The sequence below is a fragment of the Suricata suricatta genome, chromosome 8 (assembly GCF_006229205.1).
Source record: "Suricata suricatta isolate VVHF042 chromosome 8, meerkat_22Aug2017_6uvM2_HiC, whole genome shotgun sequence".
Classification (NCBI taxonomy): domain Eukaryota; kingdom Metazoa; phylum Chordata; class Mammalia; order Carnivora; family Herpestidae; genus Suricata; species Suricata suricatta.
In genome coordinates this window covers 27,879,347-27,906,324 of record NC_043707.1, presented here as the reverse complement: position 1 = coordinate 27,906,324, position 26,978 = coordinate 27,879,347, and the positions used below count along the sequence as shown (strand labels likewise).

Sequence of the window (26,978 nt, the reverse complement as noted above, 5' to 3'; positions counted from 1 at the left end):
ATCGTTTTCCTTTTTCCAGAATGGCCTAGAATTGTGGTTTTGATTGCATTTTCCTGGGACACCTGGGTGGCTCAAGTCTGTTAAGCGTCTGACTTTGGCTCAGGTCATGAGCTTGCGGTTCATGAGTTTGAGCCTCACCTTGGCTCTCTGCTAACAGTTCAGACAGAGCCTGGAGCCTGCTTCAGATTCTGTGTCTCCCTCTCTCTCTGCCCCCGCCCCCTTCAAAAAGAAACAGTAAAAACACAAAAAAAAACCCCATTTAATTGCATATTCCTAATAATGTTGAACATCATTTTATGTGCTCATTAGCTATTCATATATTACCTTTGATGAAATACCGTTTTAAATCTTCTGCTCATTCTTCAATTATGTTTTCTTTTTGGTTATCTATTTATTTATTATGATTGAAGTAGAGTTGACAAAAAACGTTACCAGTTTCGGGTGTACAACATAGTGGTTGGATAATTCTCTACAGTCCTCATTATCGTCCCCATCTGTCACCATGCAACCTTATTATAATATATTGACTGTATTCCCTGTGCTGTACTTTTTATCACAATGACACATATGTTTTGTAACTGAGTGTTGTACTTTTAATCTTTTTCATCTATTTTGCCCATCTCCCCATTCAACTCCACTATGGCAACCACCAGTTTGTTCTCTGTGTTTGAGTCTGTTTGGTTTTTGTTTGCTCATTTGTTTTGCTTTTTAGATTCCACACAGAAGTGAAATCATATGGTATTTGTCTTTCTGACTTATTTCACGTAACATAATACCCTGTGGGTCCATCCATGTTGTCACAAATGGCTAGATTTCATTCTTTTCTCTTTCTCCTTTCTTTTTCTTTTTTACTTATAAGAGTTCTTTAATATGTCCTGGATTTTTTAAATTAGAAATAATGTTTTGCAGATATATTTTTCTACTCTGGCTTGTCTTTTCGTTTGGTTAACGGTGTCCTTTGAACCCTTAAGTGTTTTGATTTTGATGCAGTTCAGGTTTTCAGATTTTTTTTTTTTTAATCACTTTTACTTTTGGTGTTACCCCTAGGAAACCTAAAATCTTTGCCTAACTTGAGGTCACGAAGAATTTATTTACTGCGTTTTTCTTGAATTGTATGGTTTTAACTTGTTGAAAGGGAAGGGTCTGACTCCTCCTTCTGGGTGTGGACACGCTGCACCCCGGCACCTGGGTCCCCTCTCCACTGGGTTGCCTCTGCTGTGGGACAGCCGGCGACCAGTGTACTTTGGTCCCTTCGGTCCTGTTTGGACTCAGATGCCCAGCCAGCCTTAGACCAGCAGCACACTGTGTCTCCTGTCATTCTCAAGTTTGGTTTTGTTCTCTATTGACATATGGAAAAGGAGGATCTCATTTTTTTACCATCTCCAATACATTTTTCCCTTTCCCACTTTTGCCATTTATTTTAGTTGCTTTTACTGTTCACATCCTTTCAGAACAGAGCGTGGTCTTGGATATTTTAATTAATGTTTGCTTCTTCCCATGTCCCATTTCTAAGGCGCAAATGGTTCTGCTTATTTATAAAACCTGCAGCTCTTCCTGATTTGATTACAATTGTATTGTTAGGATATTTTGCTACTCTGGTTCTATGAATGACAGCAACTTCGTCCTTAAGAATAATACGTAACTTTATGTTTTATTTATTTTAAGGAAAAAATATATGTTGGGTTGGGGAGGACACAGACAAGGGGAGATAGGATCCGCCAAGCTGACAGCAGTGAACCCAGTGTGGTGCTCGAACTCACAAACTGTGAGATCATGACCTGACCTGAAGTTGGACTCTCAACTGACTGAGTCACCCAGGCGCCACCCCATTTTTTAAAAATACTAAAAAAAAAAAAAAAAAAAAAGCCATAACTTTAAAAGATCATCATATAATTGCTAAGAATATATTTAACAATTAGCTTTAGTGATTGGCAACAAAAACTGGACATTTACTGCATTTCCATTACATTGAAGGTATATGTAAACTATATAACCTGAGCATAAGCTATAGTGCGGTCCAGAAATTTCAATTGTATAAGATGTGTCATTGCTAAAAAGTGACCTCTTCAGGTTGATTTCCTGCAGAGGATGGAAGCTGTTTGTCAGTTTTATCCTACCCAGCGTCCTGCTGCTGCAGGGCCTGTCCTTGTGGGGCTTTTCCCGTCCTCTCAAGTTGGTTAAAAAATGATCTTGCAGCTCCTGGCTGCTCAGTTGTTACAGTGTGCAACTCTCGATCTCAGGCTTATAGGTTCGAGTCCCACCTTAGGTAGAAAGATTACTTTAAAAAATCGTTAAAAACAAATTACTTTGTGCAGTGAATTTCAGACTCAAGATTCACCTAGGAATGCAAGGATAAGGTAAGAACATCTCTAAACTCCCTTTCTGGTGTTACTGAAATAATCAGAGATAATAGATCATCTGAGTAGATGATAAAAAAGCAACAGAAATCCTATCATATATAATTGTAAATGCCAGCTTATCATTGCGTTTAATTGTTTTTGATGTTTATGTATTTTTGAGAGTGACAGAGCCTGAGTGTGAGCAGGGGAGGGGCAGAGAGCAAGGGACCACAGAATCTGTCAGCACGGAGCCCTTGGTGGGGCTGGAACCCACGGACCACGAGATCATGACCTGAGCATAAGTCTTAGCCCTTAGCCCTCGAGGAGCCAGGCAGGTGCCCCATTCATCATCCATCATTGTGTTCCATAGTGAACCATCAGAAGCGCTCTTTGTAAGATAAAGAGGCACCTTTTCACTGTTACGCCCAGATTTTTAATATCGTCCCCCAAAACCAGGGAGACCGAGTCACGTATGCAAAAGCAAAGGGCTTTATTATGAGTTTAGGCTGGCCGGGCCTAAGCTCGGGCTCACAGACTGGTGTAGTGGATCCATGCTGAGAGCCCCGAACAAAGGGGGGGCAGGGCCTTTACGGGTTTGGGAAGGGGGAGTTACAGGAAATTGTGACACAGGTAACATGACCCAATCACTATCGCCTATCAATATCGGCAGTAACTCTAACCACACATCGTTACTTTTGGTGGGAGCCAATCACAACATTTAGAGTATTGACCAATTACAGAGTAGGCCCAGGACCCTCAGTAGGGCGTGACTAGCCTTCTAGGCCTGCCCTTGGAAATGTTATGGGTGTTAGCTGGCCTTTCCTGATTGGGTGTTACAAGGGTGGTCCCTCCTGCCTTGGGCAACGTGTGCCCTTCTATTGTCTATTGATTCTGAGAACCTGACACCTAGGCCTCCAAGGTCAGAGTCAGTTTGGTTCAGACCTGTGTCCTTGCATCACCCGTTTCGTACAAGTATTCTAGAACAAGCTTGTACACGTATGAGGTGTAAGTAATTAGAAAGTGAAGGGAACCATTAACTTGTACATGTGATTATGAATGTAGAACACCAGAAAATCCACTTCTAGTTGACTTTCCATTTTCTAAATGGAAAACAAAATACCGATAGTTTGACTTGACTTTGTAAAGAATTCCAGATAAAATAAAAATTTAGAACTAAAAGCATTTGGAAAAAAAAATTCGTAGTCCTTTGAGTGCTTTCTAAGCAATACACTTGACTAGGAAATAATTTAAAAAAAAACTTTTTTTTTAACCATTTTAAAATTTATTTTTGAGAGACAGAGCATGAGCACGGGAGGGGCAGAGAGAGAGGGACACACAGAATTCGAAGCAGGCTCCAGACTCTGAGCCATCAGCACAGAATCTGAAGCGGGGCTCGAACTCAGGAACCATGAGACCATGACCTGAGCTGAAGTCAGTTGGGTCACCAACTGAGCCACTCAGGTGCCCCTTGACTAAGAAGAAAGACTTAAAGATTAAGGATGGCTAGGTCAACCAAAATGTGTCAAGGACAAGGGGAATGGCTATTTGCAAGACAAAGGACAAACGTTGTTGTGTTTGTCTTACAAAGAGCTAATACAAAAAATAAATAATCAAAGATTTTAGAAGCAAGGGAAAATGCTAAATCTAGTTAAGGAAATGTAGATAAAAATCCAAGAAGGATGAAGTTTAGCGAGCAGATGGCAAACATTCTGCTCATACTCTGCAAAGGACTGGGAGAAACGGGTTTAAAAATTTTTTTTTTTTTGAAATTTATATTTGAGAGAAAGAGAAGGTGTGCACAAGTGAGCAGGGTAGAGAGAGAGGGAAATAGGAGACAATCTCATGCTGTCAGCACATAGCCCTATGGGGGGCTCGAACTCACAAACCATGAGGTCATGACCTGAGCCCAAGTCAAAGGATGCTCAAGTGACTGAGCTACCCAGGTGTCATAGGTTTAAATCCTTTAAATCCTTGCTTTCTTATGGATGATGCTTTGGTATTTCTTCCTGTTTTTGTATTTCTTACTATTTTATTACTTTTTAAAGAAATCTCTATATCCAGCACGGGTCTGGAGCCCACCACCCTGAGATCAAGAGTTGCATGCGTGGGGCGCCTGGATGGCTCAGTAGGTTAAGCATCTAACTTTAGCTCAGGTCATGATCTCACGGTTTGTGAATTCATGGCCCAGATTGGGCTCTGTGCTGACAGCTCAGAGCCTGGGGCCTGTATCAGATTGATTCTGTGCCTCCTTCTCTCTCTGCCCCTCCCCTGCTCCTGCGTGCCGGCGCACGCTCTCTCTCAAAATTAAATAAGTAAACATTAAAAAAAAAAAAAAGTTGCATGCTCTATCAACTGAGCCAGCCACACACCCCTTTCTTTGCATTTTAAGGTGCACATATTCTTTTACCCATTAACAGAAACGGCATTTAGCCTACAGACAGCCCTGCCAGTGTACTTCCTTATTGCCATTCAAAACAGTGGGTCATACGTATATGTCTGCTGATGAGTGTCTAGGACAGGGTGCTAGTCACTTGGAGAAATGCTACCATGGAAATAGATGAATAATATTTGTAATTCCTTAAATATTTTAAAGGGGTTAATTTTGAAATTGTTGCAGACTTCTAGAGAACCACATACTATGTGAGGAAGTTTTTCCTCTTCCATTGGACAGTAAGTTGCCAATATGGTGCCCTGTCACTCTTCTAAGTGCTATAGTGTATGATTCTTACAACCTAGGATGTGGTCCCACATGGCCACAGTACAGCTATCACATTAAAGGCAGTAAGTTACTCCCTTCTGATTTTCAGTTCCTTTTCAAGTTTTGCCATTGTGTTCGTTAACGGCTTCTTCAGTCTGGAGTGGTTTCCCAGTCTTTTCAGGTCTTCTGTGACCTGGCCACTTTTGAAGGAAGTATTTACTCTTTTCTAATGGATTCACACAATGCATTTATTTATTTAAAAGTTTTTTAAATGTTTTTAAATTTATTTTTGAGAGACAGCACGAGCAGGGGAGAGTCAGAGAGGGAGACACAGAATCTGAAGGAGGCACAAGGCTCTGAGCTGTCAGCACAGAACCCGGTGCAGGGATCGAACCCACAAACCATGAGATCATGACATGAGCTGAAGCCAGATGCTTAACCGACTGAGCCACCCAGGCGCCCCTCACATAATGCATTAAAAACATTTTTTTAAATAGTTTATTTATTTTTGAGACAGAGAGCACGAGTGGGGGAGGGGCAGAGAGAGCAAGACACAGAATCTGAAACAGGCTCCAGCTCTGAGCTGTGAGCACAGAGCCTGATGTGGGGCTCGAACCCACAAATGGTGAGATCATGACCTGAGCCAAAGTTGGCCACTTAACTGACTGATCCACCCAGGGGCCCCTCACATGATACATTTTTAATTTTTTTTTTTTTTTTTTTTTAGCAGAAGTATAGAAGTGATACTTTTTGTACAGATCAGGTGGAAGCTGACTTCTCTCAGCCCTTTATATGCCATCAGTGTTATTTATGTGATTAGTTTTGCACTGTGAATTTATTCTTTTCCTTTGTAGTAATCTCACATTCGTGAGTTTCTCTGACACTATTGAAATATATGCCATTCTTCATCAAGCTTTCAATTAAAATCAATTTATTTGTGCTAGAGAACACTCACGTATTTCTATCTTATTCAATCCATTATTATTATTTATTTTGATTTGAAATAATACTTTCTTTGGCTATCGGGAGCCACTTCAAGATGTCCCATGTCCTTTCCTGGTCCATTATGTCATTTGAAAATATCCCTATCATTTTTTTTAAGTTTATTTATTTATTTTGAGAGAGAGAATGAGAGGGGGAGAGAGAGAGCGTATCCCAAGCAAGCCCCACGCTGTCATCATGACGGGGCTCGAACTCACAAACCATGAGATCATGACCTGAGCCCAAATTAAGAGTTGGACACAACTGACTGAGTCACCCAGGTGCCCTGGAAATATCGCCATAATTTTTAAGAGCTTCCTTTCTTGCACTACAAGGTGATCAAGTTTCCTCGTGCTCTTTCTCTAATCCATCCGTAGTAGTAGCCATTCCAGGAAGCCCTGGGTCTTTCCTGAGGAGAACGATATCAAGACGTATCTTGGAGCAAGGTGTGTCTGTTGCCATCGGGAGGTTACTGCTTCCCAGTGGGCTCAGCTCGGGAGTCTTTGTGCAAGTTTACACACACATTAATATACCCGTACATGCATTTACGTCTATAGTTTTTCATGCCCATGTCTTCCGTTCTTCTCTTAACATCCCAAGGGGTTTCCCCCTCCTTTTCCTGTATAATTCCCTCTGTTCCAACGAGAATCCTGTCGCCCGAATATCTGTAGTCTATTTTCTTCATGTGACCCATGTCCTGTTTAACACATGTCTCAGCGCTGCTCTGCGGCCCGGACTCCCCTGTGACCTTCCTTGTTGGGCTGTCCGCATCCCTGCCTGCCCCCTCATTGGCCTCGGTTTCCCCAGCCCCTGGTGCAAGTGCGCCTCTCACTCCGCTGCCTGCTCTGCTGCCCTGAACCTCCCCGGTGCCGCTGGCGGCCTTGCTCAGTGCCGTCTAATGGCACTTGGGGTGAATAGTTGGGGAAGGGGAAGCTGTGTTGATTGTGCATGTGTGAGAGAGGGGTGGGGGTGGGGAGATCTCAAGATGGTGAGATCGTGACCTGAGCTAAAATCAAGAGTTGGAGGCCTAACCAACTAAGCCACCCAGGCACCCCTTATTTAATGTTTTATATATTTCTTGAGGCGATTTAATGTAAAGATTAATTACTAATGTTGTAATAAGGAGTGTATTAAGGAATCTTCTGAGTGATGGCTCAAGGAATTGGCTGCCACTCCTAAAGCTCTATTTTTGACTTGTGAGGTGGGGGGGGGGGGCCCGCTCTGTATGGTACCTGCTCACTGAGATGCCACGTTAGACCTGGTCTTGCCAGGGTTGGAAGGATTTTCTGGTGGGTCTTGTTCTTGCTATGGGAAGGGTCTGCTTTCACCAGATTGAAGGAGGGTGCCACAGTGAGTGACCCTGATTGGAACAAGATGCAGACAAGAAGCCAAAGGAAGTTGCAGGTTCAGTTTCTCATCTCTAGCTTCCCAGCCTCCTCCTGTCGCGTTCCTGGGGGAGTTTCTGCAAGGAGCCAAACTGGTTTGCGGTCCAGACTCCAGCAGAGCCTGGGAGGGCTCTGGCACTGGGACGACAGCTCACAGACCGCTCCGGCTGCTGCCCCTGTGGCTGCTTATCCACACCCTCCCGATGTGTTTGGGCTTCCCTAGAGCAAAAGAACAAGTGTTTCTGTCTCCTAGGGTGTAGCTTTCTTCCTGCAGAGCCCTCCAGTTTTGCCCCCTCCCCAAAATGAGGCGTTCCAGTGTTCCCACAGTTACTGTCCCCATCTTGAGGAGCCTGCTTGGCATCCACGCACGAGCTGCATTATTTATGTCTCACATGCACGCTCAGCTTATTTGAATATTCTTTTTTTCTGAAGGCTAAGCGGCAAAGGAAGCCTAACAAAACTTTTGTAAAATAACAGTGCAGAGGAGAAGGGAGAACAGTTTATATATCCACATACATTGTGTTTACAGAAAGACACGCTCCTAACCGGGAAGAAAATATGTACAGTGTTCACATTTCTACAACATGTCACAAAAATCCATACCTTCCTAATCCATTACCCATTGTATCGTATTTCTTCTTTTGCCTTCAGTCAGGACCTTGGGTGGTAAGCTTCTTGACCTTTACCTGGTGAGGTGACCCAGACCTTCATTCCTGGAGGGTCTGACTCCCCAGTGGATCTGCCTTTTTTGTTTGCTGTGGTTTTGTCTTACCCTTTGCTGATGCCCACTGACGTAGTAACAAGACGGCCTGCAGAGTCGGGCGGTTTCAGACGTGTTCCCTGCCGCCGCCGTGGGAAGCACATCAATTTCCCATTGGCAACTGCTTGTTGCGTTAGGGGCAGGTGTCCTTGAGTGTGTCAGGCTAGCTCTTTTTGAGCTGTTTTCTTCAATTGAAACAATTACAAACTTCTCATGTCACGTGGCCCCGGCTCAGTATTAAGCTCATCAGAGGACCGTACAGTTGTGGTTGGCCTTCCTGCACGTGGAATTGTACAGTACGTGCTCCTTCATGTCTAGCCACAAAGGCCCACGTCACACAATCTGTCCTAATTGTAGGCAAGACATTGTGCAGAAAGGTACACTTTGTACCCTTGTTAATAAAGGGATTTATTAGGATAAAAAAATCAATATATCATATTAAAATGGTTTAAAATTACGCCATCTTAACTGCAGAGGAGTCATTATAACTGTTTATAAGTGATTTTCAGTAAAAGTTTTTGTTTTAATGTTTTCTATTTATTTTTGAGAGAAAGAGAGAGAGACAGCATGAGCAGGGGAGGGTCAGAGAGAGAGGGAGACACAGCATCTGAAGCAGGCTCCAGGCTGTGAGCTAGATATCAGCACAGAGCCTGATGCAGGGCTCGAACCAACAACCGTGAGATCATGACCTGAGCCGAAGCCAGATGCTCAACCTACTGAGCCACACAGGTGCCCCTTGTTTTTGTTTTTAAGTAAGCTCTACTCCCATAGTGGGGCTTGAACTCATGACCGTGAGATCAGGAGCTCTCTTGAGTGAGCTAGCTGGGCGCCCCTGTAAAAGCATTTTTAATGTTAAGTGAAGAGAGAGTATGATTAATTTTCTTCAATTCCAAAGATAAGGATGTTGGGGAAAAAAAGTTAGCAGTAAGTAATCCCAGAAAAAGTAGACATAGTTACAATGTTGTGTAGGTTGCGTTTCAGATTTTTGTCCCTTAGCAAACAAACTTCTGTTCTTTCAGAGTCTTAACCTATGCATTACTCTGAATTATTAGGACAGAAGAGATTTTCGTACACCATCTAACTGCATGCCCTAAAGTTTAAGTATATAATTTTGTTTGCTTTTCTAGGTATTTCCCTGGAAATGGCAGCTGTGACGGTAAAGGAAGAATCAGAAGATCCTGATTACTATCAATATAATATTCAAGGTAATACTATTTCATACAGGTTTTCTTTCCAAGAGTTATCAGCAGTTAAAATTCAGATTTATCAATTGTCTGAATTCCTTAAATACTTGTTATTGCTTGTGTGACTGGCATGTGTGCTTATAATTTATCACTACAATAAAATAGATGGCAAAAATGTGCCAGTGAGATAAGTAATCTAAAGCAGAAATGTAAGATAGCCATTAATGTTCTTAAAAGGACATGCAAAAATTGGGGCACAATTTAGAATTCAAGTCTAGTTTCTAGTGTGAGACACAAGATGTCTTATGAACCTTGGCCCTATTTGTGCAACACAAAATGCCCGTGTAAACATTATCCTTATCTTAAAAATCTGTAAAAGGTAAGACATTAATAAACATTAGCTGTTGTTGATCACTGTTCCCTGTCCTTCAGCTTGCTTACTGGGGAGGAATTGAAGGCTGTAGTTTGGCACAATATGCAGCATGCATTCACACATTATTGGATTTTAGTTTAGAAGAGCGTTTTCGATATTTTGTAGTCTGTTTTGTTTTTATAGGTGCATAAAATACATTAAAGTATTTAAAGTATAAAACTTGATTAGTTTTGATTTCTTAACCTACGGATAGAGATAATGACGTTTCTATAACCCTCAAGTTTTCTTGTGTTCTGTTATGATCACTGCCCTCCCCCGCCAAATACTGATCTGTTCTCTGTCATTTTAGATTAGTTTCCATTGTTTAGACCTTTATATAAGTGGAATCCTTATAAAGTATGTACTGTTTTGTTGGGATGGGGTGTGACTTCTTTCATTCCACACAATCGTTTTGTAACTTACCCACAGTGTCGCATGTATCAGTAGCTAATTCCATTGTTTTGCTAAGTTTTTCTCCATCGCTTGGCTATCCCACAGGTTTATCTCCTTGTCTGTTGATGGGCATTTTGGTTGTTTCTACTTTTGGGGGCTGTTAAAAACAAAGTTGCTGTGAACTTTTGTGTGCCAATTGTTGTGTGGAAATATTCCTTCATTTCTCTTGAGTAGATTTCTAGACACGGAGTAGCTGGGACGCATGGTAGGTATTTAACTTTGTGAGAAACCGCCCCTGTTTTTGCACAGCGCCTGTCCTCTGTTACACTCCCACCAGCAGTGTCCGCGCCGTTCCTAGTTGTTCTCGTCTTTGCCGACACCTGTCCGGTCAGTCTTAACTCTTTTTAACCATGTCAGTGGTTGTCTCCTGGGACCTCATTTAGTTGTAATTTGTATTTGCCTAACAGTTGTAGCTCATTTAAGAAGACAAGCCCTCATCAGTTCTGGAGCATTATAAAAGTTTAATGAATCAATTTATTCTGGTTTGTAATCATGTGAATGTCTATAAACATACATTAAACCGTTTCATAGTGAGTATCATTATTTTCAGTTTTGAACACTGTTGCTTTTGACATTACTTAATTGACATGGCTAGATGGTTGAGAGAATTCTGTGGGTTTCTAAACAGTTAAAGTTTTGGAAACTAGCCTTTATAAAAGTAGTTCTTGGTACCCTGTTAATACATGTGTATTAGTTTAATAAGTTTAATTTATTTAATAAATACTATTTTAATAAAATAGTCTTTTTTATATACAGATTATGTTTAATTTTTAAAATAAAAAGTCTGCCTTCATCTTTGGTGTTGTCTGTTTAGCAGTGTGTTATTCTCAGTTGTGAGTATGGAAGCTTTTATGTCCCCTTTTGAGGCTGAGTGTGAGTGATTTACAGGTGATGCCTGAGAAATAAGAGCTGGAAATCGGATGTTTTAGAGGGTAAGAGTGTTTGAAATGATAGAGTCTTGATTAAGTACAGTTGAAGGAGGTAGGAGCTAGCAAACCGAGAAATCTAGTCCATGCAGCCAGCCATGCAATTTGGGTATTTTTCTTAGTAATTGAGTTTGTGTATTCTGTGTAAAAGTATATTCTGAATAAAAGTCCTCTGTGATAGGATTTGCAAATAGTTCAGTATGCAGAAGTCAAATTTATTGATCCCTGCCACTCCCCACCCCGCATTGTATGGATTGTCCTTAAGTGTCATAGGTAAGAAGTCTTTGACCCAAAGACACAGATTTTTGTCTGTGTTTTATAAAAAATTGGTAGTTTTACATTTAGGTCTTCAATCAGTTTAGGTCTCACTTTTGTGTGGTATACAAAATATTTGTTTCAAACTGTGCATGTGGCTATCCACTTAAGTCTTGAATTCAGGTTGTGTGTCCTACAAAATTATTCTTCTTTTTAAAAATTATTTTGCCTATTTTAGTTCCTTTATATTCTCATATAAATTTTAATTGATGATTTGTTCAAAAAATTATACGGATTTTGATAGCGATTACGCTGAATCTATACAGCTAATATGGTTTGAGTATCTTAATGTCCCCTCTTCTGACTCATGAGCATGGTTTATATATCTTATCTATTTATCTTTTTCTAGATTTTTTTCATCGGTGCTTTGTTTTCAGCATAGAGATCCTGTAGTGCACACTTTGTGAGATTTTGTATCTAAGTGTTTAATGTTTTTGGTGTTACTGTAAATGCTACTGTAGTTTTGCATTTCAGCTTTCAGCTATGGCCAGCATATTGGATTGCAGTTGATTTCCACATACTGACCTTGTAAATCTTGTGGTGTAGTTAAAATGGACTTACTGGTTTTGGCAACTTTTTGGTAAAATCTTTAGGATTTTCTACGTAGACAGTGTTATTTCTTCTGTTTCCTTTCCTTGTGTAATCACACTGTCTGGCACCCTCCAGTAAGTGAATGGCAGTAGTGATAGTAGACGTCCCTGGCCTGGTCATAATTTTAGAAGCAAGTCTTTCAGTATGATAGCTGTAGGTTTTTGGTAGATGCTCTTTGTCAGTTTTCTTGTGTTCAGAGTTTGGGAAGAGTTTTTATGATGATTGGATGTTGAATTTGTAGAAGGTCTTATCCGTGTCTCTTGATGATTATATGGGGTTTTCTTGTTTAGTGTGTTAAACTGGTGGTTGAGAATTTTCACATGCTAAACCAGCCAAGTATTACTGGGGTAATAAACCCTACTTGGTTATAATGTACTCTTTTTATGTATGTTTGATTGTTCTTAAGAGATACTAAGTGAGTTCTGGTAAATGTATTTATTCGGTTTTCATAATATTGGCCTTAATAAAACGAACTGGGAAGTGATATATTAGAAGAGGTTTTTTTTGGTAGAATTGGTATTATTCTGTTCTTGTTTGGTCAAACTTGTCAGTGAAGCTACGTAGACTTTATAGTGTCCATAATGGAAAGTTTTTAAGCTCGGTCTTTTTAAAAAAATTTTTTCAAGGTTTATTTATTTTCGAGAGACATAGAGAGACAGAGCACGAGCAGGGGAGGGAGAGAGAGCGGGAGACACAGAATCTGAAGCAGGCTCTAGGCTCTGAACTGTCAGCACAGAGCCTGATGCGGGGCTCAAATCCATGAACAATGAGATTATGACCTGACCCAAAGTCGGATGCTTAACTGACTGAGCCACCAAGGCACCCCAAGCTCAGTCTATTTTTAAATTTTATTATATTTTATTTTATTATTTTTTTAAATGTTTTTTTTTATTTATTTTTGAGAGACAGAGACAGTGCGAGTAGGGGAGGGTCAGAGAGAGGGAGACAGAATCTGAAGCAGGCTCCAGGCTCTGAGCTAGCTGTCAGCACAGAGCCCGATGCGGGGCCGAACCCACGAACCGTGAGATCATGACCTGAGCCGAAGCCGGTTGCTTAACCAACTGAGCGACCCAGGTGCCCCTATTTTTAAATTTTAAATGTATTTTAATAGTTATAGGATTGTTCAGGTTATGTATTTCCTCTTGATTGAGCTTTGGCAGTTTGTGTCTATTAGAGAATTTGTCCAGTCTACTTTGAGTAGTGGCTTTTAAATTTTAATATTTGCAAGGTCTATAGTGATGTCCTTTCCACTGCCAATTTTGAGATTTGTGTCTTTCTTTTTTTCTTGGTTGCTCTAGCTCAAGCCTTCTCAGGGTTGTCAATATTGACATTTTGAGCGAACAGTGCATCGTTGTTGGTATCTTTCTTATGTTATCTATGTATTGTAGAATGTCTAGTAGGCCTCCCTGGCCTTTTACCCACTAGATAAAGTAGCATCTCCCCAGGTGTGACAGAAAGTGTTACAGACATACTCACTCCCGGGGGAAGGGGGCACAGTCAATACCAGTGGAGAACCATTGGTCCAGTTCTAGAGCTTCCTCAAATTTTTTTCATTTTTCCCAAAGATCCAGCTTTTACTAAGGCACCTGGGTGGCTCAGTTGGTTGAGCTTCCGACTCTTGATTTCAGCTCAGGCATGAGCCCAGGGTTGAGAGATCAAGCCCCATGTTGGGCACCACACTGAGTGTGGAGCCTGCTTGATTAGGATTCTCTCTCTCCCCCTCTGCCACTCTCCCCTGCTTTCATGCTATCTCAAAAAAAAAAAAAAAAAAAAAAAGAACGGTCCAACTTTCACTTTCAGTGATTTTTGCTCCTAAGTTTCTTTCTTTTTTCTTACTTTATTTTGTTTTTTACTTTATATTTTTTAAGATAGAAACTTAAATCATTGATTTAAGTTAGTTATTTTCTAGTATAAGCATATAATGCCACTAACTTCCCTTGTTTCCCTTTTAAGCATCAGTTCAGCTATATCTCCAGAAACTTTGATTTGTATTTATCGTCATTCAACTCAAAACATTTTCTAATTTTCCTTGTGATTTCCTCTTTGTCCTATGGTTTTTGTGAAAGTGTGTAGTAATTTTTTAAATTTTAATTTAAATATAGTAATAGATAACATACAATATAGCGCTTCAGCACTGCATACAGCACCCAGTGCTTATCACTTCAGAGGCCCTCCTTCATCCCCACCCACTGTTTCTCTCATCTCCCAGCCACCTCCCGCTGTAACCATCAGTGTGTTCTCTTTGGTTAGGAGTCTGTTTCTTGGGGACGCCCAGGTGGCTCAGTCGGTTAAGCATCCTACTCTTTTTTTTTCTTTTTTTAATGTTTTTTTCCTTTTGAGAGAGGGAGAGACTGAGAGCTAGCAGGGGAGGGGCAGAGAGAGAGGGAGACACAGAATCTGAAGCAGGCTCCAGGCTCTGAGCTGTCAGCACAGAGCCCAATACGGGGCTCGAACCCATGAACCATGAGATCATGACCTGAGCCGAAGTCAGACACTTAACCAACTAATTTGGTCATGATCTGTCAGTTAGTAGGTCATACCCTGCGACGGGCTCTGTGCTGACATTGTAGAGTCTGCTTGGGATTCTCTCTCTCCCTTTTCTCTCTGCCACTCCCCTGCTTGCTTGTACTCTCTCTCAAAATAAATAAATAACCTTTATTTATTTATTTTTTTAAATAGAGTCTCTTTCTTGGTTCATCACTCTTTTTTTCCTGTGTTCATCTGTTTTGGTTCTTAATATTTTGCTTCTTAAATTTCATCTCTGAGTGAAATCCGATGGTACTTGTCTTTCTCTGCCTGGCTTATTTTGCTTAGCATTATACATAGGAAGCTCCCTCCATGTTGTTGCAAATGGCAAGAGTTTATTCCTTTTGATAGCTGGATAGTATTCTATTGTCCATGTATTCCCCATATTCTTTTTTTTTTTTTTTTTTAATGTTTATGTGTTTTTGAGAGTGCGCAAGCAGGGGAGGGCCAGAGAGAGGCAGGATTCAAAGCAGGCTGCACACTGACAGTAGAGAGCCTGATGCAGGTCTCCAACTCAAGAACCACGAGATCATGACCTGAGCTGAAGTCGGATGCTTAACCAACTGAGCCACCCAGGCGCCCTCCACATATTCTTGATCCATTCATCAGTCGATGGTCACGTAGGCTGCTGCTATAATTTGGCTAATGCAAGTAATGCTACAGCAAACATAGTGGTGCTTGTATCCCTTTGAATTAGTGTTCTTGTATTTTTTTGGGGTGAGATATCCAATATGTGGTTAGTAGATCACAGTGGAAGAAGTGTGTGTAGTTTTTCAGTGTTTCTTGATTTTTGAGAGCGTGTGAGCAGGGGATGGGCAGAGAGAGAGAGAGAGAGAGAGAGAGAGAGAGAGAGAGGGAGGATTGGAAGTGGGCTCTGTGCTGACAGCAACAAGCCTGATTTGAGACTCAAACTCATACACTGTTGATCTCATGACCTGAGCCGAAGTTGGACACTCAACCGATTGAGCCACTCAGATGCCCCAGAAGTGTATAGTTTTAATTTCCACATACTTATGGACTTTCCAGATACTTTTCCATTACTGATTTTCAGTTCATTTCTGTTATGATTGGGGAGTATTCTTTGTATCCTCCCAGTTGTGTTAACGTTGTTAAGGTGGGCTGTCAGCCTCGCTGCTGTGTCTGTGTGCTCCTCCCAGCAGTGATTCAGTCCTGAGGGCTCCAGCTGCCTCCGGACCTGTGTCTCCTTTCCTGCTTTCGGAAGTGCTTTCGTTAGGCGCCGCAGTCATCGTTAGCAGTCCCTTCCTCGGGCTTCTTTCCAGGGAACCCCCTTCCAGTGGTAACCCTTCTTCTGACCTGTAACAACTTGGTTTTATATTTCACATGAATGGAATCCTTCTGTACTGTTGTTTTAGGATTCTTTTATAAAACCTAAAATTTGTGAGACATATTTATAGATCACTTACTTGTATTGTTGTATTTCTAAAATGCTTTCTTTTTAAATGAAATACTGAAATGTACACATATACCATAGGTCTGCTGAGGTTTATAGACTCTTCTTATTTCATCATGTCCCTCCCCACTCCCCAAAGCACCAGTATATGACACATTAACATGTAATTGACACCCTTCTCTGGGCTCTCCCAAATTTCTATGTCCTTTTTTTTTTTTTTTTTAATGTTTATTTCTTTATTTTGAGAGAGTAAGCGTATGTGCATGCACAAGCATGGGGTGGGACAGAGAAAGGAGAGCAGGGATCCCAAGCAAGCTCTGTGCGGGCCTTGATCTCAGGAACCCTTAGAGCATGACCTGAGCTGAAATCCAGAGTCGGACGCTGTAACCAACTGAGGCACCCAGGTGCCCCTCTACTTTCTTCTCTATTCCTCTGAGTTAGCTATTGTCTTAAAATTGAAGGTTGTCTTGCAAGTAAAGATTTTATGCCTTTACTGCATATCTCTTCTCACAGAAGTATCTGTGTGAGCATTTCCATGGCCGTGCATTTTATACCTAGTATTTTCTTAGTTTTTTAAGTTTGGCACAGATGGTGTCGTACTGTATATATCGGTACGTATGTGTTCCTTGTGTGTCCCTCATTCAGTGTGAATTTTTGAGATTGACTTGTCACTTAGAGATTTAATAGTATTTTTGTGATAGTATATTGTGTAATTATCCCATAGTTCATTCTTTCACATACGACATGTCTTCTTCCAAAATTTTTGGCTAGGACCAAAAAACAACAGGCTAGGACATATCTCAGTGCACTGACAACTGGTGACAGTGTTCAGGTGTGAGCAGTAGGAATGTTTGATTTCATGACTGTCTTGGCACGATCAGCATTTTGAGTGTGAAAGTGAAGTACGCTGCGTATTTTACGATAAAGAAAACCCAAATATGTGCTGTTAAAACCTACAGAGCTGAAATGTACACCGTAGGTGATGTGAACCTTTAGTGATCTGTGAAGGCATCCCTGGCAGGTTGCAACTGCTCAAAAACCAAGCTTAGGAATATTGATTTGAGGCCAAAAAAGAAAAAATAATAGGTATAAAAAGTTAGACTATATAATCCAGGTAGTTATAATTCACTGGGTTCATAATAGCCATCATTAATTCATATATACCTTTTAATATAGCCTCAAAATTAAAATGGAAGTAACGATTGACACAATTATAATGTTTAGATCTACAGTCGTGTGGGGGATTCTAACAAGTGACCATCGACAACTGAGACCTCGTGTCAAGTGAACACTTCGAGATGACAGATAGGATATTTGCATTTTGCAGTTGAGAAACAGAAGCCAGCACGTGCTCCTGTAGAACTCATGCACCCAGCAGATACATTTACAAACCATGGACCTTTTACAAAAATGGACTTTATTCTTGTTCACAGATAACCTTAAATTCTCCAAATAGAATGTAATTAGTAAAATTAGAAATCCAGAGTAAACAGATTATTTAAAAAATAGAAAGCCTGTACGTTGAAAATCCTACAAAAATGTACTTTGTGTTAAAGAGGACGTTACTTTTAAAATTTTAGAACATTACTGAGAGTACCACAAAGCCAAAGTTGTGAAAAAGCAGCTAAAGCTACACTGAGAGGTCACGTAACAGCCGTAGTCATAGTTTACTTACTTTCTGTGTATTTTCTGCCAGGAACACACGACTGCGAAGCAGGGAATCTGGCATTTGAATTCAAGTCTTTCATTCAGCATCTTGCTCTTAGTTGAAATTCCAAATACAGTTTGTGCATTTTCTAGGAAATTTGGTTTTTTTTTTTACTTAGTTTGGTGCTTTGTGAAATTGCTCCTTCATTAGTAATACCTTTCAAAAGTCTTAGGGCACTATCCAGTTAGTACTCAGAGAGAGTGAAGTGGTTTGTATTCATTGTAATACATGGCCTCTCTTTCAAGTACCCATTAAAAACACAGGGCTTTGTTCTCTGTTTTAGATGGATTACTCTCATCACTAAAAAAGCTTGATACTACATATAATGTGTCGTCATCAAAATTTGTACAGCATTATGTGAATGCTAACTCAGAATACTTCCTATGTTAATAATTGGAAAGAACAGTGTGAAGTTATTAGAAAGAATTCTGTGGACCTGCAAGACAGGCGGAATTCTGAATTAATAACTTAGTTTGTCATGTTTCTGTTTCAGTGGAGATTCAAGCTTACTGGTAGTTCAATTACGTGATTCTAGAGATTCTCAGGAAGGTGTAACAATTTGATTCTGCAGTTTTCTTCAGCATGACAAAAGTTTAAGCAAATACTTGTAAAGGAAGGAAGGAGTACACCTTGTAAGATAAACCTGCACTGAAAACCTGTATGAAGTTGAAGTCGCAGTTTGCTGTTGGCAACCAACCTTGTACTGTTTAGACAAACCCGTGTCTGCCATTTTAGACCTATCCTCCCCATCCAATCCATACGTCTGGTCATTTTCAAAATTTCTTTGGAACATCTATATACGCACACCTTTTCCATTCAGCAAGACCATAAACTGATGCCATCATTTTATCATTTTTTTCCATTTTGCCTTTTTTTGTTTGTTTGTTCATGAAAAGGCTGTATTACTCCATATCTCTCACCCAAGTTTGTTTACTAAAGTGACCCAAAATACATTTTTGGGATTACTTTTGAAGTACTGTCTTTGTATTCCAAAGCAGGCCCTTCCGAAACTGATGATGTTGATGACAAACTCCCCCTTTCGAAGTCTTTACAAGGTATAACCTTTTCACTTCTGTTTTCCCACGTACTGTTCTGATGTGATGTTCTTAAATTGGACAGACTGTGTTTTAGTATTTTGTATTGTTACTTTTCTAAATGGAAAAGGAAAAAAATGTATTGGCCTTTTTTTAAACATAAATGAACTTCACAAGCAACAATTTTTCAAAACCAATTTTCCCTTTTGTGAATCTAGTAATGAATCTCGAAATGGGTACATGACACACTTTCATATTGAAGGTAAAGTACACATTTATACCTTATATCAGAACAGTCAGAGAGGCTTTTGTTGTGTAGTTAGGAATGTAAATATAGATAAGGTCATGTTGATTCTTAGTTTTTAGAAAGATTGTGAAATACCACTTTTTACTAATTAAATACTTTTCTGGGAATTGTATAGAGTGAGTGCCCTAACTTGATGATTGTAGGCTATTTGTGATGGTTTTTACTTTTATCTATTCTTTGGGTAGGATTTCTTTTTTTGGTTTTATGTAAATGTACTTGCTCATTTCAGATTAAAAAACAGAGAGGACACTTAGAATCATTGTTGACCAGCACTGTTGTAATATAGAGTGGGGCAGCCACGTTAACTTGTTACTCTTTACCCACCCTGGCATTTTTAAGTACTGTGCTCTGCTCCATTATCTCTCATTCCTTTGACCTCGTTCATCTTAAGTTTTCTTGGACTTGACAGTCAGAGAACCTATCACTCCTTGCATTCAGATGTTAACAACGTTAAAGGGGCGGGGGTTGGGACTGTGTTGAGAAAGTGTAGTTTAAAAGTTCATTAAAAAATAATTCATGGCTCTAGATTTGTAGATTTACCTAGCATTTTGAGCTCAGGTGAGTTTTCATAATAAGGAGTAAGTGGAAACGAATCCCAAGACAATTATGGCATCAGAAAGCTAGGCATTAAAAAAACCCAGAGTATTTGACCATAATATGGCATTTTAAATTAAAAAGTACTAGACCCCGAATGGCAGTTTTTGAAAGTGTAATAGATGCTCTCTAAAAATTAAGATAAAATGTATTTAAAACCTATGTCCTGGGGCTGAACCTTTAGGATAGCTTATCAGTTATTCAGCTCAGCTATCAGTGGAGGACAAAATAGAGTGGATTTTACTTCCCTTGCGTGATTTCTTCTTATTCCTACATAATATTTATACACAAAGGCAGTGATTTTCAGCCTTTTACATATTCATAGCTCAGACATTTCAGGACAGAGGGTGAATATTCTGGGGCAGTTTGGGCAAGTAATCAATCCTAAGTGGCCCTCTAATGTTGTAGATTACTTCTTTCCTATTTATGAGTAAAACTTGTGCTCTGGTAGGATGAGCCTGTTTACCTTGTGACTGCCTAACCTGATACATTGCTTTATGTTCCAGTTTGTAGAAGCAGGCAGATTATATTACCTGAATTAAAATGCTTTTGAGACTAAAGGTAGTATCTTAAATTTTAACTTATGAGTTTCCTTTTAGTACACCTTTGATTAAATAATGGGGATTGAGTTTCCATGGCTTCCTCCGTTATTAAAGTGGAAAGCAGGAAACGTTTCATAGCAAAACCGGAGCTTGTCTAGACTAAATAGAGTCTGTGAGCAAAGATAGACTTTAATCTGATTTGTGTTTCTGTGTGTGCGTCATTGACAGATGAGCATGGTGCCTTGAACCTAATTGTTCTAGATCTCAGTTCCAACCTCTGTCAGTAATTATATTGTTATAGTTACAGTAAATAACCGTAAATCCCCAATTTACGCTATTTCTGTTTTAAAATAATTTTTGTGCTTTCAAAAAGAAGTGTTACATGTTTTTCTGAATTAGATCACATTGTTGTAATTAACAGCGAAAGACTTAATCAGTTTGTGTCTGTTGTGATAAGTTTTAAATTATTTGCACTGTTACCTAGTTTCTCTTCTTTCAATGTCAGTTTTTACTGGTTTAGTATATGTGGTTTATTTTCTCTTTAGGAAGCCATCATTCTTCAGAGGGCAATGAAGGAACAGAAATGGAAGTACCAGCAGAAGGTTAGAAATAAAGGGATTTTTGATTTGCTATATTTGTATTGCTTGCTCTCTGTTATAGAGAATATTACCCTTCAAGCACCTTATTGGGAACCCAAAGGTGATTGTTTGGGTATGCTTTCTTAGCCAACAGGTTTACTGTTTTAGTCCTAAGATGTAATATACATCTTTTACTGTACTGCATAATAGAACATATGGGGCGAAAACATAAGTGGTAAGTAAAACTCTTCATGCTGTAAAATGCCACCTTTCCCCGGCCGCTTGTGCCATATATTGAGAATCTCTATGGAAAGAATGACGTCAGTGTTTCAGACTTAAAAATATGACTGGCTTCTGATGATGTTGCATTCTTAAACATATTATTTCGTGGTACCAGATTTTTAGGTAGGATAATATTTCCACATAGGATTAATAGAGGAGGGATTTTCTCTATGCCCACAAGGACCCGGGGGAGCTCCATTGTCTGTTTGCCTGCCAGGCCTCCTTGGATCCTAGCGGTCTTAGCATTGCGGGAATAGTTAGCTGTGGCACAGCTGTTGAGATTCTCACAGTCTGGAATGAACTCTTACCGTGCAGAACGGCTTCCTATTTCTGTAGCTCCAAAAGAATTTTTACAGCTTTCTCCCAAGGAAGATGACAGGTGTAAGGTACCTGAATCTTATTTAATATTATTATTTCTCTCATAAACTGGTCATGTTGTGTCTTTTTTTTCCCCCTGGAATAAAAAGGGAGTCTATTCTGGACATTTTTACTCCTTATATATGTATTTTTTTAATTTAACTTTTTAAAATCATTAATTTGACTTCTACCTGAGTAGAGGGAGATTTTAAGATCCCTGGAATGCTGGCTAAGCTTTCCAAATTCAGTTTTAGAATTAGGGTTTCTAACTGAAAAACATTTCTTGCAGAAGGACCGAGGTACTCACTTGCAACAATATTTTACATTTCTTTTTGAGATCGTTTTATAGAAAAGTATGTGGGTGAATTTTTTTCTCTTTTACCACATGGAGGTAATGAGATGTTTCCTTTGTAACAGAATCTCTATTTTAGACGGGCGGTCTGTCTGCAGCAGTGAAGGACCTGTGTGCTACATACAGGGCGCGGAGGGTGCCAGGCTTCTTGGGCGGTCTGCATTGCTTCATAGTCCACAGTTTGGTTGTTAGCTATCAGGCTTTGAAATACTTGATGTTCGAGATTTTTATTGTCACATTGCAGTATGAACAGGGTTGAGTCCTACCTGGGTTCTGGTCTTTATTCCTTTACTAACAAGTAAACATAATCTTTGGCAAATCAATTAATCTCTCAACCTTTGCAAAATGAGAAGAGAGTTGACCAAGATGCTCTCTAGCTGAGCTTTCTAGCACTAACATTCTGATGTATATTTGTTTTATTTAGTAACACAAATATAAATAAAATATCCAAGTTTTAAAAGTATGTTGCATATAAAATTAGGGGATAGAGCCCTGTATGCATTTGTCCTACTCATTGGCTTGATATGAGGTTCCCCAAAGCAAAAAAAAAATTGATTGTGGTTTTATTTAACAATATAAACCACTCCTAGGATTTCTGAAAGGAGAGGGGAAATAGCAAATGGCAGAGATAAAACCTTTGTTTTTTCCCAGTATTTTCTAATTCCCGCAGAAAATAATAGGGATGTTATTAAAATCTCCTTCCTCTAAAATCTGAGTTTTTTGAGTCCATTATGAATGCAGGTAACTTGGTATTATCAAGTAGTGTTCCAGAGTTTTTCTATTTTCTGTCTTCTCTCCTCCCTGTTTACGATGAAAAGGGTCAGATATTTTAACCTAACAAATACGAGATGAAGTCAAATGCCAGTAAAGTTTCATATCGTAGGCTGCTTTTGGAGTAACAAATCCGTAAAATGTTGGAACATACAGAAAGTGCTTTATAACGAATGTCATTTTAGAATTTTATTTTTTTCAAGATTCTACTCAGCATGTCCCTTCAGAAACAAGTGAGGACCCCGAAGTTGAGGTGACTATTGAAGGTTAGTCATCTAAAAGCCTTGATTCCAAAAGTTCACTTCTGGTCATAAACCTATTTGTCACATTCACATGGCTAAGTATGCATCTCATTCATTCTTCAAGGAAGCTTGTGAAGAGAAGCAAAGCATCTATGTGTATGTGTGACCAAAGCAGCCCACCTCCCCGCAGCACAGCCAGGCCTTTGGGGGTGCTAGACAGCACAGAAGGCCACGAGCCTGCGCGGTGGCCCGCAGGTGGACCAAGCTATACTTTTCTACCCCTGGGACCTTAAAATAGACAAATGAGATCCAGGCCCAGACCTGATGGCGCTCGAGAACAGATTTTATAACCTGTGGTTGGGCTCGTGATAGAAGAGGGCGAGCTAGTAGCCCAGGGCAATGGAAGGGAAGGTGTGGACGGCTAGGCACTTCCTCACATTTGCCCCTAGAGTACAGGATCTGTCTTTACAAAGGTTTTTTGAAGCCGTAGTGACAAATATATTCTCAGGTGCTACCTAAAACTAACATGGCGTCAGACCTAGTTTTTTCTTCCAAGGTAATGCATGAATGCAGATGAGCCAGAATGATTAATAAATTCAGCTAATAGAATACTTAACAGTAGCACTTTTCATATTTAATAATTACCAAATGCATAGTGATGTTTTTCCTTCTCAATTAATGTCTCACACCACTCCTCTAAAAGGTCTGCCTGTCCCCCAGAGTAGCTCTTTCATAAGGTAAAATATTGAAACACTACAATAAATTGCAGTATGTAAAATTTTCTTTAACCCCTGCCTTGTAATAACATCCCTAACCTCAGGGGTAGATGTCAGTTTATTGTGTATACATGTAAAAGTAATTTTGTGTATAAATACACGTGTATGTGTACATTTAGTTTCACAAAAATATATAGGTGTTTGTAGCATGCAGCATTGTAATGAAGATTTGAAATATACCTACATCATATTTCCATAGATTCCCCTCCCCCCCCTTTGGTACTTCAGTTTTTTTTTTTTTCCTTGTGTTTTTTTTTTTAACTGCTGCCTAACCTTTCTCAGTTTGATCTCTTTGTCTCCCTCTTTCTCTTTTAATAACCTGTCTCCTGTTTCCATTTGGTTCTTTATTGTGTTTGGCTATTTCATACTACTCAAAATGTCTGTCTTCATTGCTTCTAAGATTTAAATTGATGATTCTTATGAGAATTTATTTCATACTTCATTTGTTAATCTCAATTTCATATATTTTTATTAATATAATTTTACTAACCTAAAAGCAATTTGGAATTGTTTGTAGTCAGAATTAAATAATTGAATTTAATTGCTTTTTAGTTAGAAGTCTCATTAATTATCAGAGGTGAGCATCTTAAGAAAGAGCATATAAATACACACTCAGAACGTTGTCCTTTCTGTAGAGATCAGAAAAGTAGATGATTATTTATTTAAATTATTAGTATAAAACTTTTAAATAGGACCGGTAACCTGTTAGATTTATGAATGCCTAAAGCAGATAAAGACTGTGTTAAGATTGTTTCGAAAATAAATACTTGCTTTTATAGCAAAAGACCTTTAAAGATAATCATGGAATAAATGGCTCATGAGCCTAAAGCACGTCCGTCTTTTCAGTTCTGTCTCGGGAGGGGAGATAAGTCCTGTTTCTTTGAAACTAAGACCTAGGCCAGAAGTTTGGTTTGCTGTCCCAATTTATCAACAAGTAGTAGTTTTGTCTCCAGGTTCAGAAGCCCAGTGAAACGGCAGATCTGTGCAAAGTAAGTGCTTTTCAGGCTGTCCTTTTCTATGGCATGTGCTTTCAAGCACATGACATGGATCAGCCTTAATTAAATTGCTAATTAACTTCTCATCCATACATTAAGGAAGGTAAACTCTAAGGAAGGTCAAATGAGAGCTGACGGGCACATCTGTTTGATAAGCATATTGTATAGTTTTTCTGGAAACACGATTGCAAACTGATGGAAAATGGTTAAATGTCGGAATTTAGGAAGAGAAAATATAGTTTATCCTCATAATAGAAAAATATTTGGGCATTGAAATAGTGGGGTTGGTTTTTTGTTTGGTTTGCTTTGAAAAGAAGTGGCCTGAGAAAAAGATGGTTACTGTAGTAAGTTTTGAGATTGTAAGATCCCTGCCTTTCACGCACAAAAGCAAGTTGAAAAGGAGAAGTGTATCTAGTGTAACTATGGTGTTAGTTTTGTTTAGGAAAATGCCGTGCCTACGAGCAAGTAAATGAAGGGAACTCCACTTGCCGGGGGACAACTTTTATTTTCTCCCCTTGTGTCTTTCTGAGCTTCCCATATAGTTTCTAGAAAAGAAAAAAAAAACTTGCCATCGAGTAAGTTTGTTTTGTTTTCCACTGCACTTTGTCATTGATCCCTGTACCTGAGATGACGTGGAGATGGGAAGAGTCTCACTTGGCATTCCCGCGGATGCTGACCTAGGATCACAGTCCCTCCCACCCTGGGTGGCGCTCCGACTTGTGCACTCGCACTCCTGCTCGCGCCGCTCCGTTTGGCCCAGAAGTCCCATCCCAGCTTGTGTGGCCTCCGTCTGGGAGATAGCCTTCGGAGTCTGGGAGATAGCCTTCGGAGTCTGGGAGATAGCCTTCGGAATGATAGGAGCACGCTCGCCTTAATTTAGTCAACATCATGCCCACGTTTTGACCTGCTGGCAGGTCTTTGCTGAGTGTAGAGAAAATCTTATTTCAGAATTGATGGGATTATTAGCATGTTAATAAGGGAAAGTCCTTTTGCCTCAAAGAGAGGTTTCCTCATCGTACACTTGTCCGAGCATGTTGGTTCCCGAACCCAAGCCATTCCCGCTTGTTCGTTCTGCGATGGCCTAACCTCCTGTTGGTTTCATCCACGTGGTTCCTTTCAAGTGATTGTAGAGATTCGTTTAGAGATTGGTCCTTCGCCTTCTTAAAGTAAAACTGTCTTTGAGATATTAAATTGTATTTCTCATATCCATGGAAATATACCCGTAAATATTTCAACATGGGAGTGTAGTCCCACATGGACTGTAAGCGAGCAGCCTTAGAGCTTCAGCGGCTGAATTACTTGTTGTCCTCTGTTGGTATCCTTTTTTGTGATATTTGTGTGTAGGACCTTCGTATAAATATTTGGCTGCAGCTTGTAATTAAGGACTACACTACTCAAGAATTCATTTCATCATCAGCAGCTACCGAGAGACTTGTCTGCTCAGGACCACAGAGGTGCTGAGGACTGAGGCGTGAATGACATAGACAGGTCCGCCCGAAGGGTTGTGAGCAAGAGGTTCTGTCCTGCACTTTGAAGAGACAAGGCTGCGTTGTGAGAGACTGAGAGTAGACAGAGTGGAGGCCGGAACCGGCCTAGCAGGCTGCCGTAGGCAGCCCAGGGCCCGCGGCTGGCCCTTTGACAACAGGACACTGGCAGTGGAGGTAGAAGTGAGTGAATTGCAGGTGCGTCCTGAAAGTAGAGCCTATAGGCTTTGCTGGTCCTCAGGGTTTACTTAACAGCACGGAGCTTACAGGCGTTACTGGTGCGTTCAGAGTCTGGGTGATTGAGTAGTTTAGTACTTGAAATTTTTGTGTGTTCGATTTTGTAACTGCCAGAGTCACTTAATGAGATTCCAGTTATTTATGTAAAAATTAGAATTTTGGAGGAGTTGGGACCTGGGTCCATGGGCAAAAACTGCCGTCTATTAATTTGAAACATGTAAGGTAATTCTTAATGGCTCTGCATAATTTCGAAAGGTGTCAGTTTATTTCAATTTTTAAAACATAGGTGTCACATTGTATGATGAAAACATTATTGATTATGTTACGAATAAGAGTACCTGAAAATTTGTTTCATGTTCTGTTATTAACGCATTCAGCTTTAAGAATGCCATCACACATTTGAGCTCAGATGGCTGTATTATTCATAGATGTATTTGTAAGTATGTTGCAAAAAGGAGAAGGGCCTAAATACAAATTCTGAGTCCAGGACAACTGCAGTCGTTTTCCAGGTGTGGTGGGTGCTTGTGTTAGTGCTGGCAGCGTGATGCTTAACTACGCAACGCAGAGCAACTTTTCCCACGGTAAAATGTTTTGAAATTTATCTTGCAAGCTTGTAGTATTGATGAAGTAAATGTTTTCAGTTTGGGCTTGAATTTGAAGCTCGCCGAATGTGTCTTTTAACACGTATGTGGTTGCTTACAATGTGGAAATAACCACAGTAATTAGGACAACAGTGCT

General features: G+C 39.9%; 1 protein-coding gene across 6 annotated transcripts in view; it reads left to right on the top strand.

Moving 5' to 3' along the window:
• GTF2I (general transcription factor IIi) overlaps positions 1-26,978 on the top strand; it is a 107,812-nt gene that overhangs the window by 37,836 nt on the left and 42,998 nt on the right. The window contains exons 9-12 of one of the 6 annotated variants that reach the window (XM_029949802.1): positions 9,291-9,368; positions 18,688-18,744; positions 20,712-20,768; positions 22,710-22,772. In XM_029949802.1, coding sequence (XP_029805662.1) covers positions 9,291-9,368; positions 18,688-18,744; positions 20,712-20,768; positions 22,710-22,772 — 255 coding nt within the window. Of the gene's footprint in view, positions 1-9,290; positions 9,369-18,684; positions 18,745-20,711; positions 20,769-22,709; positions 22,773-26,978 lie in introns of all 6 variants that reach the window. The other 5 variants (XM_029949801.1, XM_029949803.1, XM_029949805.1 and 2 more) reach the window with 5 other exon arrangements.